Raw genomic sequence first — 16315 nt, 5'->3', positions numbered from 1 at the left:
GGTAGTATTCAAATATTTCTTTCTTTCTTTGGCCCTTTCATTCTTTTCTTAATTTTCTAAATTAGATTTTAGGTAAAGTCATATGCTATTTACAAGAAGTGAAATGATATAAAAGAGATAATATAAAAACCTAAAAATCTCTCCATCCCTTTCTGAACCCAGCCTTCCTGAAGTAGTCAGTATAACTTATCTGCTCTATGTATATCTATACAACATTCTATCATAGCTTACTCCATGCTCAAATAAACCATAAACACATGTAAAGATTCTAGGTCTTTTGTTGTGTTTTACTCTGTTCTTCAATTGACTTTTTCACTTAATAGTATAAAATGATCCTGCTGATTCAACAAAGGTTCAACTATTCTTTTAAATAACTGCATAATATGCCTTACTTTGTTGAACTATTGCCCTATTAGTAGACATTCCAATTTTTTATAAGTTTTTGTCACAATGACGCAATTAATAATAATATTTTATATGTACTGTTTTTACTTCTTTAGAGTAATTATCTATATTAGTCAGCTAAAGGGGTGCTGATGCAAAATACCAGAAATCTGTTATCTTTTATAAAGGGTATTTATTTGGGGTAGAAGCTTACAGTTACCAGGCCACAAAGCGTAAAAGTTACTTCTCTCACCAGTCTGTTGCAATGTGTTGGGGCAAGATGGCTGCTGATATCTGCACGGGTTCAGGTTCCCTCTTCCTTTTAAAGCTCTATGATCCCAACTTCTTCCAGCATCAGCTATAGGCTGGGATAAGTCTCATCTCTCTGCCAGGGCTCTTTCCTCTCTGGGCTCTCCACAAGGTCCACTGTAGACTATCAGGTTCTCTCGCTTCCCGTGCCTCTGCCATGTCTCTGGAGCTGTCTCTGTTCCTCTGTGTTCTTCTCCTGTGTGTTTACTTCCCAGGGCTCCAGCATCAAAAAAAAATCAAACTCTCTCTTCTGCCGTGTAGTTTTCTCTGTGAGTGGGGACTCAACGTCCTACTGACGAGACCCAGTCAAACCTTAATCATTATTTAATCAAGTCAAAGTGAAACCTCTGAATCCAGTACATTCTAATATGCCCAGAAGAACAGACCAGTTCATAAACATAATCAAATATCTATTTTTGGAATTCATAAACAGTGTCAAATGTTATATTTTCTAAAGTGGGATTGCAGGGCCATAGTGTATATGTATTTTTTATTTTAATAGATATTACCAGATTGTTTCCCTAAAGGGTTACAGATCACACTCCCACATACAGTATGTGTAAGTACCCTTTCTCTGGCTTCTCACCAGTCGTGGATGTTACTGCTTTTTTAGAATTTTTGCCATATTGATGATGAAAAATGGTGTCTTATTTGACTTCTTTTCTCCTAACTAATGAAATTGAGCATTCCCCCTCCTCCAATTTTCTTAATTATCATTTACATGTCATTTATGGTGACTTGCATGCTGATACCCATTGCCTAATTTTTAATCATTTTTAAAAATTCATGAGATTTTATTGATCTGCTATATGTTATATGTTACAAATATTTTTCTCATTTTGTTTGTCCTTTAACATTGTCTTTTGGCATACAGTTTTTTGGTTTTTTTTTTAGTTAAATAAAATGCCTGTGTTTTCCTTTATAGTTTTGGGGTTTCTTGTCTACTTTAAGAATGTCTGTATCATTCCAGATCATAAAAATATTTTCCTCAAACATCTTTTTGTATATTTGTTTTCTATATGTATTGTGAAATTTACATGAGTGTATGTATATGTATTGTAATGTGAAGTAGAGTTCTAATTTTATTTTCTTCTGAATGTTAACTAATTATACCAGGAGTTCCTTTCCCACTGAATGAAAATTCCACCTTTGTCAAAATTAGTACGTTTCCATATATACTTGCATCTGGCACCTTATTAAATTCTACGGCTTTATTTGATTTGAGAAGAAAGTTCTGAAGCAATAAAGTCAATTATAGTTCTAAATATAACCTTCAGGAATGGAAGAGAGACAATCATAATTTTTTCACCTAACTCTAATGGGAAAGAACAGGAAGTCAGAACTCCACTCCTAGGACCTCACTATTTCTGTGACCTTGAGCAACTCATTTATTTTGCCTCTCCCACCCTAGATTCCCTCAACTCAAAGTTGGCCTGGACTTTGGTCTGGATTAGAGAATATGTGTGGAGAATATTTGACCTACAGTTGGCATTCGTTCAGTGGTACCTAGTATAATTATTACTCTCATGACTAAACAGGAAGCAAGAAAATATGACATTTAATTTCAAATTATACCTCTTCAAAACATAAATTTATTTCTTCATAAGTGAGCTGTATTGTGTGCAGGAGAAAAAGAATTCTAAATGTGGCAATTTAAAGATTCTTTCAGGCAAGTAAATCAGTTTGAACAATATAAATAACATATTCGGATCTGGCATTTCTTTTCTTGAGAACTCGTTTTTTTTTCTTACTGAGAGCCAGTTGTTTTTAAATACCAAAGCATCCATATAGACCTAAAAGAAGTAAAACAATATTATTTAACTTGTGTACTTTTTAGGTAAGTAAGGAATATACAGTTATTCAAATTAGGGTACCAAAAAGTAAATTGAAATTGCTTTTGTGAATGGCTACACAGTAGAGGGAGCTGGATACTGGGGGAGAAAGGAGGAGACTCAGGAAAACAGAGGGACATCAACTATGGAAACACAAAAGGCAGACTGCCTTGTAGACCTGAGGATTAAAGTAGACCTTTGTCTGGATGCAGATGCATTGAGTCACAGATCCAACCTGCTGCAGTTCTGTCCTAAAGGCTTTTAGGTTCCTTGTAGGTTAGATAATGTGTATGGTTTATCATAATATGTTGGTTGTTTTCTTAATTTTACTTCTCTAGAAGCCCAGGATAATTTGTGAAGGTGTAGAAGGTATAGAAAGGAAAATCTTGGGATAAAATGAAAACCTACAAAGTTAAGACAAAAAAATTGAAATTTGTATACCAGCTAGGGCACAACTAATATACAGTCTAATTCTAGTAAACACACACACACTTTATACATAAAACGTCTACAAAAGCAGAACAATTGTAGAAGTAAACCTAGTAGTTAAAAAAAATATATGATCACAAGAAAAGATTTCCATGCACTAGATATTATTAGTTTTCTTTCCCATTACATTCATTAAGTTACTAAACAAACCTTAATCATTTAAAAAAATTTGTGTCTTATTTCCTGGTGCTATTTATTGAATCTACTGAAGAAAAGAATGTTAAAGTTAGCTTTGTTTTCCTTTCCCTTACATTTTTATATTTTTTGCTTGTGCTTGCAAATACAAATAACACATATAACTAATCTGTATAGCGAAAGAAGGAAAACTAGTCATTTTTTCTTCTCAGTTTTCCATTTTAGCAAATAATGATTTATGTGAATTATTATAATTACTGTGCAGCCAATTAACCCCAAAATAAGCATCTAACATTAGGTGATATGCATAATTGGTCTTAATTTTTAAAACATTTATGGACTAGAAAACCAGTTAAATTATTAATGTTAAATCATCATTGTTTTTCATAATTTTTAGTGAATTTTAAGTAACAGCTAATCAAATATTCAAGGCATTACATTTTAAAGAAAATTTCTTGGTGTTTTTGACATCATTTCTACCAGATAATTACTTAGTTAGAAAATGATAGCAACAAATGTCATTGACAGCTACAACTGACACTGTTACCAACCATCCATTTTCCTTGTTGCATCTCTTTTCCTCATTATTATTTGATTACTAGGGCCTCCAGAAATAAGAAGAATTTTAGACTATAATGGTAAAACCTCAACTAATAGAACACTTGATTAGAATTATGTTTACATGCCTGTAGACATATGTACAACATATACACAAACATTATACTTTTTAGGGGATAAGATAAATGAAAATTAAAGAAGGCTTTGCTGGTTCAACAGTTGAAGATGTCAGAAGACTGGTGGACAGGTTTTCAAAACTGGCATGCCAGGCTGAGTAAGTCTTGTTTTTCTGATAAGCAGGACATAATGTGTGAGGAATCATGGAATTAGGGAAAGCAGTTGGTGGGTCGGGAGGGCAGGCAGTGGCGTGGGGTAAGTCATATTAACAGCAGTAAGCTATTATGCCACTGAAATTATGCATATCTTCTTGTTTGATAGATTTTAAAAAACAGATTTTTTCCATGTCATCATGAATAATGTGAAATTTTTGATCAAGCTAATTTGTTAAAAAAAAAACAGTCAACAAAATGGTGGTAGGAAATAGGTTCTAGTCTGAGCTCTGCCTCTGTGTCTCTCTGAAACTTTAAATAAAAGTAGAAAATTCTTTTGTAGCATAGCTTTTTCTAATCTTCTTTACCTATATTGTAAGAATATGATTATTACATTTGAAATGCTTTGAGAACCTCAGAAAGGATCATCTAAAATATATTATGCCTGTCACTGGATAAAAATATCAGAAATCAGTATATTTTTTGGATCTGTAAGATCAGTTATAACATACTTAATAAAATTTGCTACCTAAATTTCAATGAATTAGCAGGGGTTTTTTGTGTCGCCATTGTGTCCCTCCATCCCCCGAGAGCTGGAGATGGCTGAGATGACTAAAACATAGATTCTGCTCTTCTTTAAGAAGAACCCAACTTAGTAATTTGAGCCCTATTCCCACCCAAGGGCTGGATATAGGAATGTAGTTGTCCATGCAGGGGTGGTGTGGCTACTCACAGGAATTGTGTTTCAGATGGATGGAACAGTTGAGAAAAAGCCTGGCATTCCACATATAGGAAACCATGAAAAGGTGCATGAACGGGAGTAATGAGAGAGCAGAAAAAGATATTTGGGGGCCAGGCTGAGTGGAGGGTTTTAAGGGCTGAGTTTGTTTTGATAAGTTGTTGTATGGGGAGAGCTGTAGCACAGTAGCTAATGGCATGGGATTTGGACTCCATTGGGCATGATTTCAAATCCTTGCTTACTTTCGGTGATCTTAGACAAGTCACCCCATCCAAGAAATGAGAGCAGCTCTGATTGTCTTGCAGGCCAACTATAGGGATGTAGAAAGTAATAGCGTTTTTAGAAAGTAGAGCATTTTTAGCAGGGAGCCTGAAGCCCAGTAAACCCTCAATAACAGATAGAAGTTATCGGTAAGCAGTATTGTGCCTTAGATTTAGCTGAAATGTGAAAAACACATGAGAGGGAAGCCCCTCCCCGCCATGGGAGGGGAGAAGACTTAGTGAGGGGTTATTGCAAGTCTAACATGAATGTGAGCCTGAACCAAGGGTATCAATGGTAGGAATGACAGAAGTTGGACTCTTCCATTGTTAAAGAGGTACAGTGACAGGATTTGGCGAATTGATGAATGTGTGAGAAATGGGGACTAAGAGGAAGAGAGGAAATGATAAAAACACTTAGTGAAAGATGGACCATCTGCACGGTATGGATCTTAGACTGTAGTGTGTGAGAATCTCCTGGAGGGCTTGTTAAAGTACAGATTGCTGGGCCTCACTCCCTCTGATTCTAATAATTTCCTAGCTGCTGCTAATGTTGCTGATTCAGGGACCACTTGGTGAGAGCTACTGCAGTGGGGGCAGGGAGGGTGGGGAGTGGTGCAGAGGTACAGCTGTATATCGGTGCTGGTTCATCTTTCAGGTGAGCTCCATATCAGACTGTTGAAGTTGTGGGATTTGAATCTGGTTAGAGGAAGCGGACTTGGCCCAGTGGTTAGGGCATCTGTCTACCACATGGGAGGTCCACGGTTCAAACCCCGGGCCTCCTTGACCCGTGTGGAGCTGGCCCATGCGCAGTGCTGATGCGCGCAAGGAGTGCCCTGCTATGCAGGGGTGTCCCCCGTGTAGGGGAGCCCCACACGCAAGGAGTGCGCCCCCTAAGGAGAGCTGCCCAGCGCGAAAGAAAGTGCAGCCTGCCTAAGAATGGCACTGCACAACGGGAGAGCTGACAAAACAAGATGACGCAACAAAAAAATAAACACAGATTCCTGTGCCACTGACAACAACAGAAGCAGACAGAGAAGACGATGCAACAAGTAGACATAGAGAACAGACAACCCGGGCGCGGGGGGTAGGGGGGAAGGGGAGAGAAATAAAAAATCTTTTTTTAAAAAGAAAAAAAAAGTGCATCTGGTTAGAGATGGTGAATATGGTATACATGGACCCATGTGATTGTCAGGGATTTCCAAGTGAGAGACTGAATAACCAATGGCAAGTCACATAGTAAATAACTGTTGAGTAGAAAATTTTTAAAAAGCAATCAGTGGTTTGATTGAAAATCTTGGTTTTCTACCTTTTTACCTTGTAGTTCTCATACACATTTGGCTGTAAGCAGAAAGCTTTCCTTCTGTGTTTTAATGTAAACCTCTTCCTATTTTTTTAAGTTCCTAATAAAGGAGCTTTGATGACAAAATTACTGATTAGAGACTGAACTTTAGAAAATAAACTGAGAGATCTGGTAAGCTTTGGCTGTTTTCTCTTTGCTTCACTAAAGCTGAAGGAAAGAGTATATGAAAGCTAGACCATCATATATTCCTGTGTGGTTTGGTAGCAGGATAAAACAATAAAGTTCTTTCTTGAAAATGAAAAAGCATGCTTAATTTCAATAAATAAAAGAGTTAAATAAAGGTAAGCCAATTTCCTACTGGTAAATTTCTCAGAGCCTTAAAAATGCTAGTGTTGCTGTGAATCTTTACAACATGGAATCCTGGTGTACTCCATTTCCCAAACCTTCTTTACCTGGAGCCTTTTCTTTAAGGGACATCTTCTGGGACTCTGGTATTCTCAGAATACAGTTTGAAAAGACAATATTAAGTCTTTTTTATTTTGAATTTCCTTTTAACAAAGGGAGTTAGGTAGTACAAAGGAGATAATTATTAATTATGTATTGATTTAGGAATCCCAAGTAACGTAATCATTTGTCAGTTAGTAAGGTGGTAAGGACATTTGATCACCTCTGTGGTACCAGCTGGTTATCCTAAAGATGAGATGTGCAAAGACCCTCAAAAATATGGCTGCTTTGATTTTAATACCAGTGTAGATTAGAGAATAATATTTAGCAGGTTTTTGAAGATTTCTTATGAGTGCTCAAATATTTATCCTTATAATGGCTTTCTAGATCAGGCTCAAGAATCTCAAAGATAAGATCTTGACAATAGTTTAGCCATCTTTTGAACATGAGAAGGGGAAAATGCAATATAGTGTGTCTTGGGAACAGGACATATTGCCCAATCCCCTGCTCCTTAAAGATCTAGACTGTTACTCTCCAATGAGAATTATTCTTTTAATGATATAAAATCTCTATCAGTATACTAAGGCAGAAAAGTAAAGTATTACTTTTTGGAAAAATTTTCCACAACAGTGGTTGAAATAAAAATGCTTTCTTAGGGGAGTGGATGTGGCTCAAGTAGTTGAGCACCTGCTTCCTACATGGGATGTCCGGGTTCAGTTCCTGGTTCCTCCTAAACAACAAAAACAAACAAGCAAAATAAATGAAAAAACCAACTCAGGTGAGCCAACGAGCTCAGTGATTGAGCAACAACTTCCCACATCCTAGATTCAATCCCCAGTCCCCAGTACCTAAAAAAAAATTATTCTTTGAATATAACCAGTACTCAGTACTTTCTTGCTGAGATTGATAGTATAGAAAGGTATGTTGACCCTCAGTGTGATGTATAATATAAATACTGCTGATGTGAGATGATTTTTGGTACAAAGTTGAACATTTCCTTTCCTTTTTTTTTTTTTTAAACTATTTAGGTCAAATTAATTTTATTATGCTCCATGACGAATTGCTACCAGTGTAACATCCTATTCACATAATATTTCCCAAAAATTCACATCTGTCTCCTATTTTAATTTGTATTAGGAAAATATATATAGTGAGAGGAAACATTGATGTTCACGTGAGAAAAGCAAGATCCTGGAAGATGCAGAAGGGGATGGAAGGAATAGCCTTAGACAAGAGGGATATTCCTTCCTCTAAGCCTAGGATGCAGCTGGAGTTTGAAGATTGGGAAGGATGTTGAGGGTATCATAACTGGTGGCCTGATAATGAGCGCCTAGTGCTATGTCTTTATTGTCATCATCATAGTTGTAGTAACTGTGGAAGCTGTTCCTGCAGGCTTAGTGAATTGGTTAAAATAACTTGAAGTAAAGAGAAGTAATGAAAGTGGGCAGGGGAGGCTGTATAGTTGGAGGGCACGAGCCTTAAAGGACAATGAGACTTTGCATGTATTTGGAAGAATAATGTTCCTCATTGACTAGAAAAAAAGAGAGTACAACCTACCAATATCAGGAATGTAAGAGGGGATACAACTACAAATCCTACTGACATCCTGAGAATAATGAGAAATATTTTAAATAACTTTATGCTAATAAGTAGAGGTACAGAGGAAGCCAGGGAAATGCCACCTCCTAGGCACCTTGGGTATGGGATGTGGAAGAATGCATAGTCTTCACTAGAGAGGGCTGCAGGAAAAATGTGTTTTCAGGGAAGAACCACATTAAATTAAAGCTGGGAAGTAGAAAGGTTCTGGGAGAAAAGGTGAAGAGTTTATAAAAAGACATCATAAATTAGAATGAAAATGACAACAGAGGGAGTGCTAAGTTCCTAGCCAGGGGAGCTGTATCATATTCCCCAATGGAATAGCAGCAATCCTGTGGGGAGCCACCCGCTGTGAGGTCTGTTTACAGCCTCTCACAACATGGCGGAGTTCACAAATCTGCCCTGTCATTTCCTTATTCTTCTCCTCCCTGTTTCTTTGTTCTCCCCCTCCTACCACTACTCAGGTGACCACAGCAATACGCATGCACAAGGCACGAAACTCCGCAGACCCAGCGCGAACTGTCGGCCAATCCCCTCCTTGGACGTCTGCCACCCACAAGACCAGCCTATCACCTATGTACACGTTCCCTTCCCTCTCTATATATTCCCATGTTCTACCCCCAATAAACGAGGCTTGATCAGAACCTTGTCTTGCCTCCATTCTTCTCTCGACTCCTGCCCCACCCCGCTTCTTCCCACAGGTCCCTGGACTTGCCCCCGCCAGACCGGAGCACAATCCCCCAAGTGCAATGGCAAAGACCAACAAAGAAGGATGGTCCAACAATGAGCCCTTGATACCGATGACTATGCTTATGAGCTTGTGTGTGTGAAATATGAACTAGGCCTAGAGCTGCAACGTGCCTAAGAGTTACCTCCTGAGAGCTTCCATGGTACTCAAATGTGACCACTCTCTAAGCCAAACTCAACATATAAATGCATTACCTTCCCCCCAGCGTGGGACATGACTCCCAGGGATGAGCTGCTCTGGCACTGAGGGATTACTACCAAGCACCAGCTGGTGATGTAATTAGAAAAAGAACTTGAATAAAAGTGTCAACTCAGACCAGCTAACAGGGAGGGGAAGAAGGTCAATCACCACACCAGGGAGCCAAGAGTGCCTACAACTGCAAGCAGGAGAATTGCATCCATCATCCATGTGAACTCTAAGCCCCCTCTTGAAGTAGAGGGGGACTGTACATAACCATCCCAGGGTCCACAAGATGGAGGAATAGAGTATGGATTAGAGTGAACTTACTGGTGTACTGCTGGGGAACTATTGTGATTAGTAATGGAAGAAATTGTAGTATTGATGTGAAGAAAGTGGCCATGGTAGCTGCTGATGGTGGGGTGAGGGGGGTGGGATATATCTGGGAACCTCTTAATGTTTTTTGAATGTAACATTTAAAAAATAAAGAGGAAAAAATAAATTTGAATAAAGCTAACATTGGAGCAATTTGAAAAGGGTCAGGAGTCATGTCACTACTGGTCATCAGTAAGGATTTAAATGGGGGTGAGAGAGACTAGGAGGCCAAAGGAGTGTAAAGCATGCCCTATTTTCAGTAACAACATGAGTCCTTGAAGCTAAGAACTGGAGTGGAGCTCTTTCTGCTTGTCAAAGGAGATGGGAGTGGGAGTACCTAGTCCTGAAAGCTACCTAGGACTTCAAAAAACAAGAAGAAGAAAATAGCCTCATGCCTAGTGCAGTATCCCTAGTATTTCTGTTGAAAAAAAATACTGAATTACCAATGTAAGGCCTTACTTTGTACTGAGGAACCTGGGAAGTTAAATAGAGGTAACTAAATAGGAAAACAAAAGGGAAGGATAGAGTTTTCATTCCATATGAGCTTGCATACCAAAAATCTCAAACACTCAAAGAAATCTATTGTAAAGAAAGATAGCTAACCAAATCAGCATCATGAGATATTCCAGAGGAGAATCAATTTGTGGAACAGTCTGACAGAATTAAAATAAGTATGCTTAGGGTGCTTGAAGATTAATTGAAGGAAGAACTTTCATAATAAAGCAGCCAGAAATTGTCAAGTAAAAGTAGGCATAACTAAACAAGAGCAGGTATTTATGAAAAAGAAACATTTAGAAATCTCAGAAATTGAAAATCCAGTTATTGAAACAAAAATTACAATAGATGGGATAAGCAGGACACAAAGAGAAATAGTGAATTGAAGAGAGTACTGAGAAATTCTGCCTCAATTCAGCTCAGAGAAATTTAGAGAAAATATGAAAAAGCCTTTGAGATTTCCATTTCTGGCAATATGGTAGATCAGTATCATAAACAACCTTTCCTCTAAAAAAATTAAATATGCCTAAGAAAACATTCAAATTATCTTTCTAAAAGCAAGGCTAGGCTAGGCTGGAAAGAAAGTAAGGAATTCACATAGACCAAACTGAACTGTGAGAATTCTGAGATAAGTAATAAACCTGCTCTTTATCCTGAAGGCATCTGCCCATCCTAATGATCCTGAGCTTGTCTTTTGACAACTACATAGGAAGACTGTAGAAAATGGAGAATCTGGGAAACGGACTTTGGCCCAGTGGTTAGGGCGTCCGTCTACCACATGGGAGGCCCGCCGTTGAAACCCAGGGCCTCCTTGACCCGTGTGGAGCTGGCCCATGCGCAGTGCTGATGCGCACAAGGAGTGCCATGCTATATAGGGGTGTCCCCCGCGTAGGGGAGCCCCACGCGCAAGGAGTGCACCCATAAGGAGAGCCGCCCAGCGTGAAGGAGGGAGCAGCCTGCCGAAGAATGGCGCCGCCCACACTTCCCGTGCTGCTGACGACAACAGAAGCGACAGAGAAACAAGACGCAGCAAAAAGACACAGAAGACAGACAGCTGGGGGAGGGGAGGGGAGGGGAATTAAATAAATAAAAATAAATCTTTAAAAAAAAAAAAAAAAAGAAAATGGAGACTCTAATGGAAGATCCCGTCCCAAAGCTGGAACTATACCAAGCTACACCTTAGCTTAAAGATTTTGAGGAACCAGGCGCTCAAGAGAGGACATGCAGAGAAATGTTGTCTTGATCTTGGTTGCTGGCAGTAGGGAAAAATTTCATCCTCCCCGCCCCCACCCCCACCCCGAGAATTTATACCTGTGAGATTCAAAAAGCTAAATGACCAAAAAACACATAAAGATAGTGGCAATCAGGGAAATACAAAATAAAGCACATGTACAATATTTCATGGCTCTCAGATAACAGAAAGAAAAAACTTAAGCCCCAAAATATAAATCAATGTCAGTGAAGATGTGGAGAAACTGGAACTCTTGTACTCTGCTGGCTGAAATACAAATTGGGTCCCACTATTTCAGAAAGTAATTTGACAGGCATTGTCAGAGTTGAAGGTGCACTTACCCATCAGCCTGGCAGTTCCACTTCATGGTCTCTCTCTGGCAAATCCTACCACATGTGCATAAGGTGGTTTTGTACAAGGATGGTTATTTTGCAGCCTCATTGTCATTTCATTAAATTGGAAACCAAGGGTTCATCATAATGAGAACATGTAAATATATTGTGTTATATATGTATAATGGAATACTATTGAGCAGTGAAAATAAACTAATGAGATCCACATACATTGATAAACACCAGAATCATACTGAGCAGTAAAAGCAATCTGCAGCAGACTGTGGATAATGTGCTGTTAATATGAATTGTTTGAACATGCAAAGCAGTATCAAATATCATTTATTAATCTGTAAATATGTAGTGGAAATTTAAAATATTCATATGAATAATAAACACCAAATTCAAAATAATGGCCACTTCTGGGAAAGGAGAAAGGGTGGAAATGGTATCCAGGAAATTCTATTTCTTTTTATCTGTAATATATTATTTCTCAAAAAATAAGCAAATTAACAAAATACAGAGATTTGCTGTAGAAGAGTGAGATTCAGAGCAGCTCATTGTATTATTATTACCTATACTTTTCTTCACATTTGAAGTTTCTCACAATATTTAAAACTTGAACTTTATTCAGTCTGTAAGGATATTAAAGGAACACCCAACTCTTAAGTAAAAGATGCAGCTATGTTGTGGGTTCGCCCTAGCAACTCTGTGACTGTAAGTAGTTTCTATAGGTGTGTCAGTCAAGGTTCCTAGTTGCAAGAACCAGAGGCTGACATGGCTCATTAAGCAGAAGGGAGTTTTTTGAGTTGGTGTTACACAGACTGAAGAGCAAGGCTTGAGAACAAAAATTTCCAGAAACCATGTCCAAATCTGTGCTGCAAAATTGGTCATACCAAGAAACCACTGGCACAGCCACCAAGCACTAGACAGAACGGTTTATGACAGTCATTTCCTAGTCAGGATCTTCTCTTGAAGCCTATTGCATGGTGTGCAGCAAAAAGGTGGAAGAGATAGAAAATTAGTTCCCTGTTTTCTGGAGTCACTCTTGGTATCAGCACCCAAGTCACAGTCTGGCATGCATGCATCTCCTTGTCAAAGCCAAGGCATTGTTTTCCATGTTCTAATTTGGCACATATCTTACTCCTACCCTGATAACTTTTGGCCTTCCCAAAATGAGGAAAACAATCTAGCCCTAAATCCCTCTTAGCCACTGTACATAAAGTGAAAGATAATATGATGGCTCAGGGAATATTCTGGTATTCACAGATGATCCTTTCCTGGATAAGCTTGATAAAGGCAACCAGTTTGGTTGGGTAAGAGGTATATAATTTTTTAAACTGAGTAAAATAATTGAATGAATGAAAGTATATCATAAAAATATGGGACTTTCAAGGGCAAAGAAAGAGTAGTTCTGATTTCAGCATTATACTATTTGTCTTGAAATAAATTCTCTTAGCCTGGTACTAAGTATTTTACCATTTTGGATCTACTCTTTCATTGCTGAACACTGATGAAGAGCTAGTGGTCTTGGAATTTTTAGAGTCAGTTGTTGCCCCGTTTACCCATTATGATTATGTTGTTCAGCATTGTTGATCCAATTATTAATCATTCAAGCCCTGTCCAGTAAGACCCATACTGATTGATCTCATAAGAACAGGACTCTCTATATCAGAAAGCCATAAGGACACCAGGAACTATTCCTTAAAAATTATTCTAAGAATGGCTTATGGAAATTGCAGGACAATGCTATCAAGTAATTTGAATGTACAATTGTCTGATTCTACAGGGGAGTTAATATATTTTCAATTGAATTTTGTTTTTCTTTTTATAGCAAACAAATGTTAAAATATTGCCATAAGTAAATTTTAAATAGATTTATTTCTGATTTGTTTCTAGAGTTAGTATTCACATACCTAGTATTTGGAACTAACAGCCGTCAAATCAAACTAGTTACAGTTTAGCATTTGCTACATGTAGACTTGTAAGTAGATAAAATGGCACAGGGGAGTTTGAAGTGTTACCGGAGATGTTATTTATGGCTTAAAGCCTTTGGTGTATTCTTTATTTGATTGGTGAGTGTTTTATAGCATGCATGCTTTCCATTTATTAAAATCCTGTCAAGCTAACAGTGAAAGGAATACAAATAAAGTTATGCCATCTTCTCCTATAATAGAACTTGTTTACCTTGATGATGCAGCATTGGTTACAAAATTTAATTTCTTTTGGCAGTCTATCTGGCTTTCTATTACAATTTAAAATGCTCAGTCTTTTTCAATCTTTTGTCATCTTCCCTTCACACAATAGCCCATGAATGCATTTGTGACAATAGCAAAATTTTGTTGCTTATGTGGTAGAAAGACCTTTTCTGTGTGATTGGAATTATTTTTTTCTTAATAATTGAAAGCCTTTCTATCAAACATGGTAAAGTGATTCTTATCATGAGACTATACATTTTTAATGTTATGCTGACATACAGTATGAGGGTTATAAAAATTAGTCATTGAAGATGAAGAGCTGACATTGATTGGCATGCCCCTTGATGTAGACACATCAAAAAAGTCTCTGCAAACCTAAAGTTTAATAAAGTAGTGCAGAGGTGGTGTTTAAAAGATCTCAATTAGAGCCCCATAAAAGGCAAATAAAGATCTACATCTTGCAATTCCAAACAACGGCTGATGTTCTAGTGCCTTTAAGTTTGAAAAAGCTACAAATCAGTAGTTAAATTTAGGCCAAGAATTACATCAAAAATTCAGAATTCACCAAGCCACATTAAACGTTATGTTATGAGTATGTGCCTATGTTTCCTGTGACATACATTCATTCATAAATCTGCCTGAGCAGCAAACCTCGGCGCCTTATATACTTTTATTTCCTTGACTCACAGGAGCTTCAGTTTCAACGACTCACCCGAGAACTGGAAGTGGAAAGGCAGATTGTTGCCAGTCAGCTAGAAAGATGTAGGCTTGGAGCAGAATCACCAAGCATCGCCAGCACCAGGTACAGGATGGCTCACTCTTTACGTAGCCTCAGTTACAAGCCTTTTATTAAGTTGTGCTGGATGCAGCAAACCATCATAATAGTGTTGTCACTGTTAACTTGCCTTCTTGAACTTGACATCAAAAAATGTCAATTTATTCTTATTTTGAGTAGCCTCTTGCAATATTATCCTTCAGTCCTGTGCTTGAAGTTTTTTATATGGTATTAGTAAGCTTCTGTAGCAAAAGCTCATATGCTACGTTTAAAAACCTGATTTCTCATATGTGGGTACAGATAATAAATGTTTTTCATAAGTAATTGTTAATTATTTGGTAAAGTTAACTTCAGATTGGTGCTTTGAAGACCTGTTTTTGTTGATGGTTTTTTGGTGGGGTTTTTTACTAAGAAATATTTCTAAATGATAGCATTTAGTTAATTTTTAAAATGTCTTCAGTTTACTTTGGTTTTTCTCAAACTCTAAAGAATTACTATATGAAATAATTAGTATATAACATAATTTAGTTTATTTAAATATAATAAATACAAAAGCAATATATTACTGAAATAAAAACATTTGTAATTGTGATTGTTATTTCTTTAAGTAGCATTTCATGCTATTTTAAAACACTAGTACTATAAAAATTACTGCCACAAGTTCCAGGTGGTGATATCACTACTTATCCTATCTGTGAATTTCTTTCTTAGGAATTACATATTCCTGTAAAGCCTAGCATTAAGCACTTCTATTGCCTACATTTTTAAGCTGTGTTTGCTCACTCTTAGGTAGGTATGCCCACAATAACCTGTCTCTAAGTTACTTCTAGCCTCATAATTGCTCTACTTCACAGTTTCTTCAAATCCCTGTTAGTAAATAGGCTCCTGTCTATAGTTTATCCTTTATAGCTGATTGTTGCTTTAGAATTTTGAATCTCTTAGACTAGTGAGTTGTATTCACATGAATTTTTTTGACAGTTGTGCATATTGGTATGTTTAGTAAAGCATAAAGCATACAAATAAGATCACTAAAACTTTTAAAACACAAATTTAAAATTACATGATCTTTTAAAAATATCCAACAGTTTTTTATAGGGAGAGAAATTAAAGGAAATATATAAATTTGTAAATTAGAAGTTTCTAACTCTGGTATATCTTTAGTGCCAAAAAGAGGAATTCACAAATTCAGTAGTATGGTATTGTTTAATTCCAAAAATGTGTGAGCCATTTGGTTTAAAAAATATAATTTTACTCTAATAGAAAAATTAATTCAACATTTAAAGAATTCAGTGAGGACTTCTTATTCTGGCAATATAGCTAACTAAGCTAACATAGAAAATCTTTCGATAAAACTCTTCAAAATATTTGATAAAAATATAACAGCCACAACAATAATAAAAGTCAATACCTAGAGGAAATGGCAAAAGAGGAAAGAAAAGTCCCAGATACTAGAAACAGAGAGGGAACCAGAAGCCAGTGTCAAAAGCATCGGTGCTGCCTCTGCAATGCAGGCAGTCTTGGGGACAGGTGTCAACCCCCAAAATAAGTACTAGGGGCTTGGGCTTAACATTTGTGCAGGGACCAAAGAATAAGCCTTGGAAACACCCAGAGTGGTAAGCTTGAACTAAGACTACTACATTAAGCCATTAACCTCAAAGGGCTGCAATCT

At 37.3% G+C, this 16315-nt stretch overlaps 1 protein-coding gene across 45 annotated transcripts in view; it reads left to right on the top strand.

Annotated features, from left to right (window-relative positions):
- The window catches only part of PKP4 (plakophilin 4), a 269591-nt gene that overhangs the window by 142408 nt on the left and 110868 nt on the right, over positions 1-16315 (top strand). For 34 of the 45 annotated variants that reach the window (XM_071216397.1, XM_071216406.1, XM_071216402.1 and 31 more), the window contains one exon: positions 14561-14673. The exons of the other annotated variants lie outside the window; for them this stretch is intronic. In XM_071216397.1, coding sequence (XP_071072498.1) covers positions 14561-14673 — 113 coding nt within the window. The remainder of the gene's footprint in view (positions 1-14560; positions 14674-16315) is intronic. 45 annotated transcript variants of the gene reach the window in all.

The sequence above is a fragment of the Dasypus novemcinctus genome, chromosome 7 (genome assembly GCF_030445035.2).
Source record: "Dasypus novemcinctus isolate mDasNov1 chromosome 7, mDasNov1.1.hap2, whole genome shotgun sequence".
Lineage (NCBI taxonomy): Eukaryota > Metazoa > Chordata > Mammalia > Cingulata > Dasypodidae > Dasypus > Dasypus novemcinctus.
This window is presented reverse-complemented; position numbering and strand designations above follow the sequence as displayed.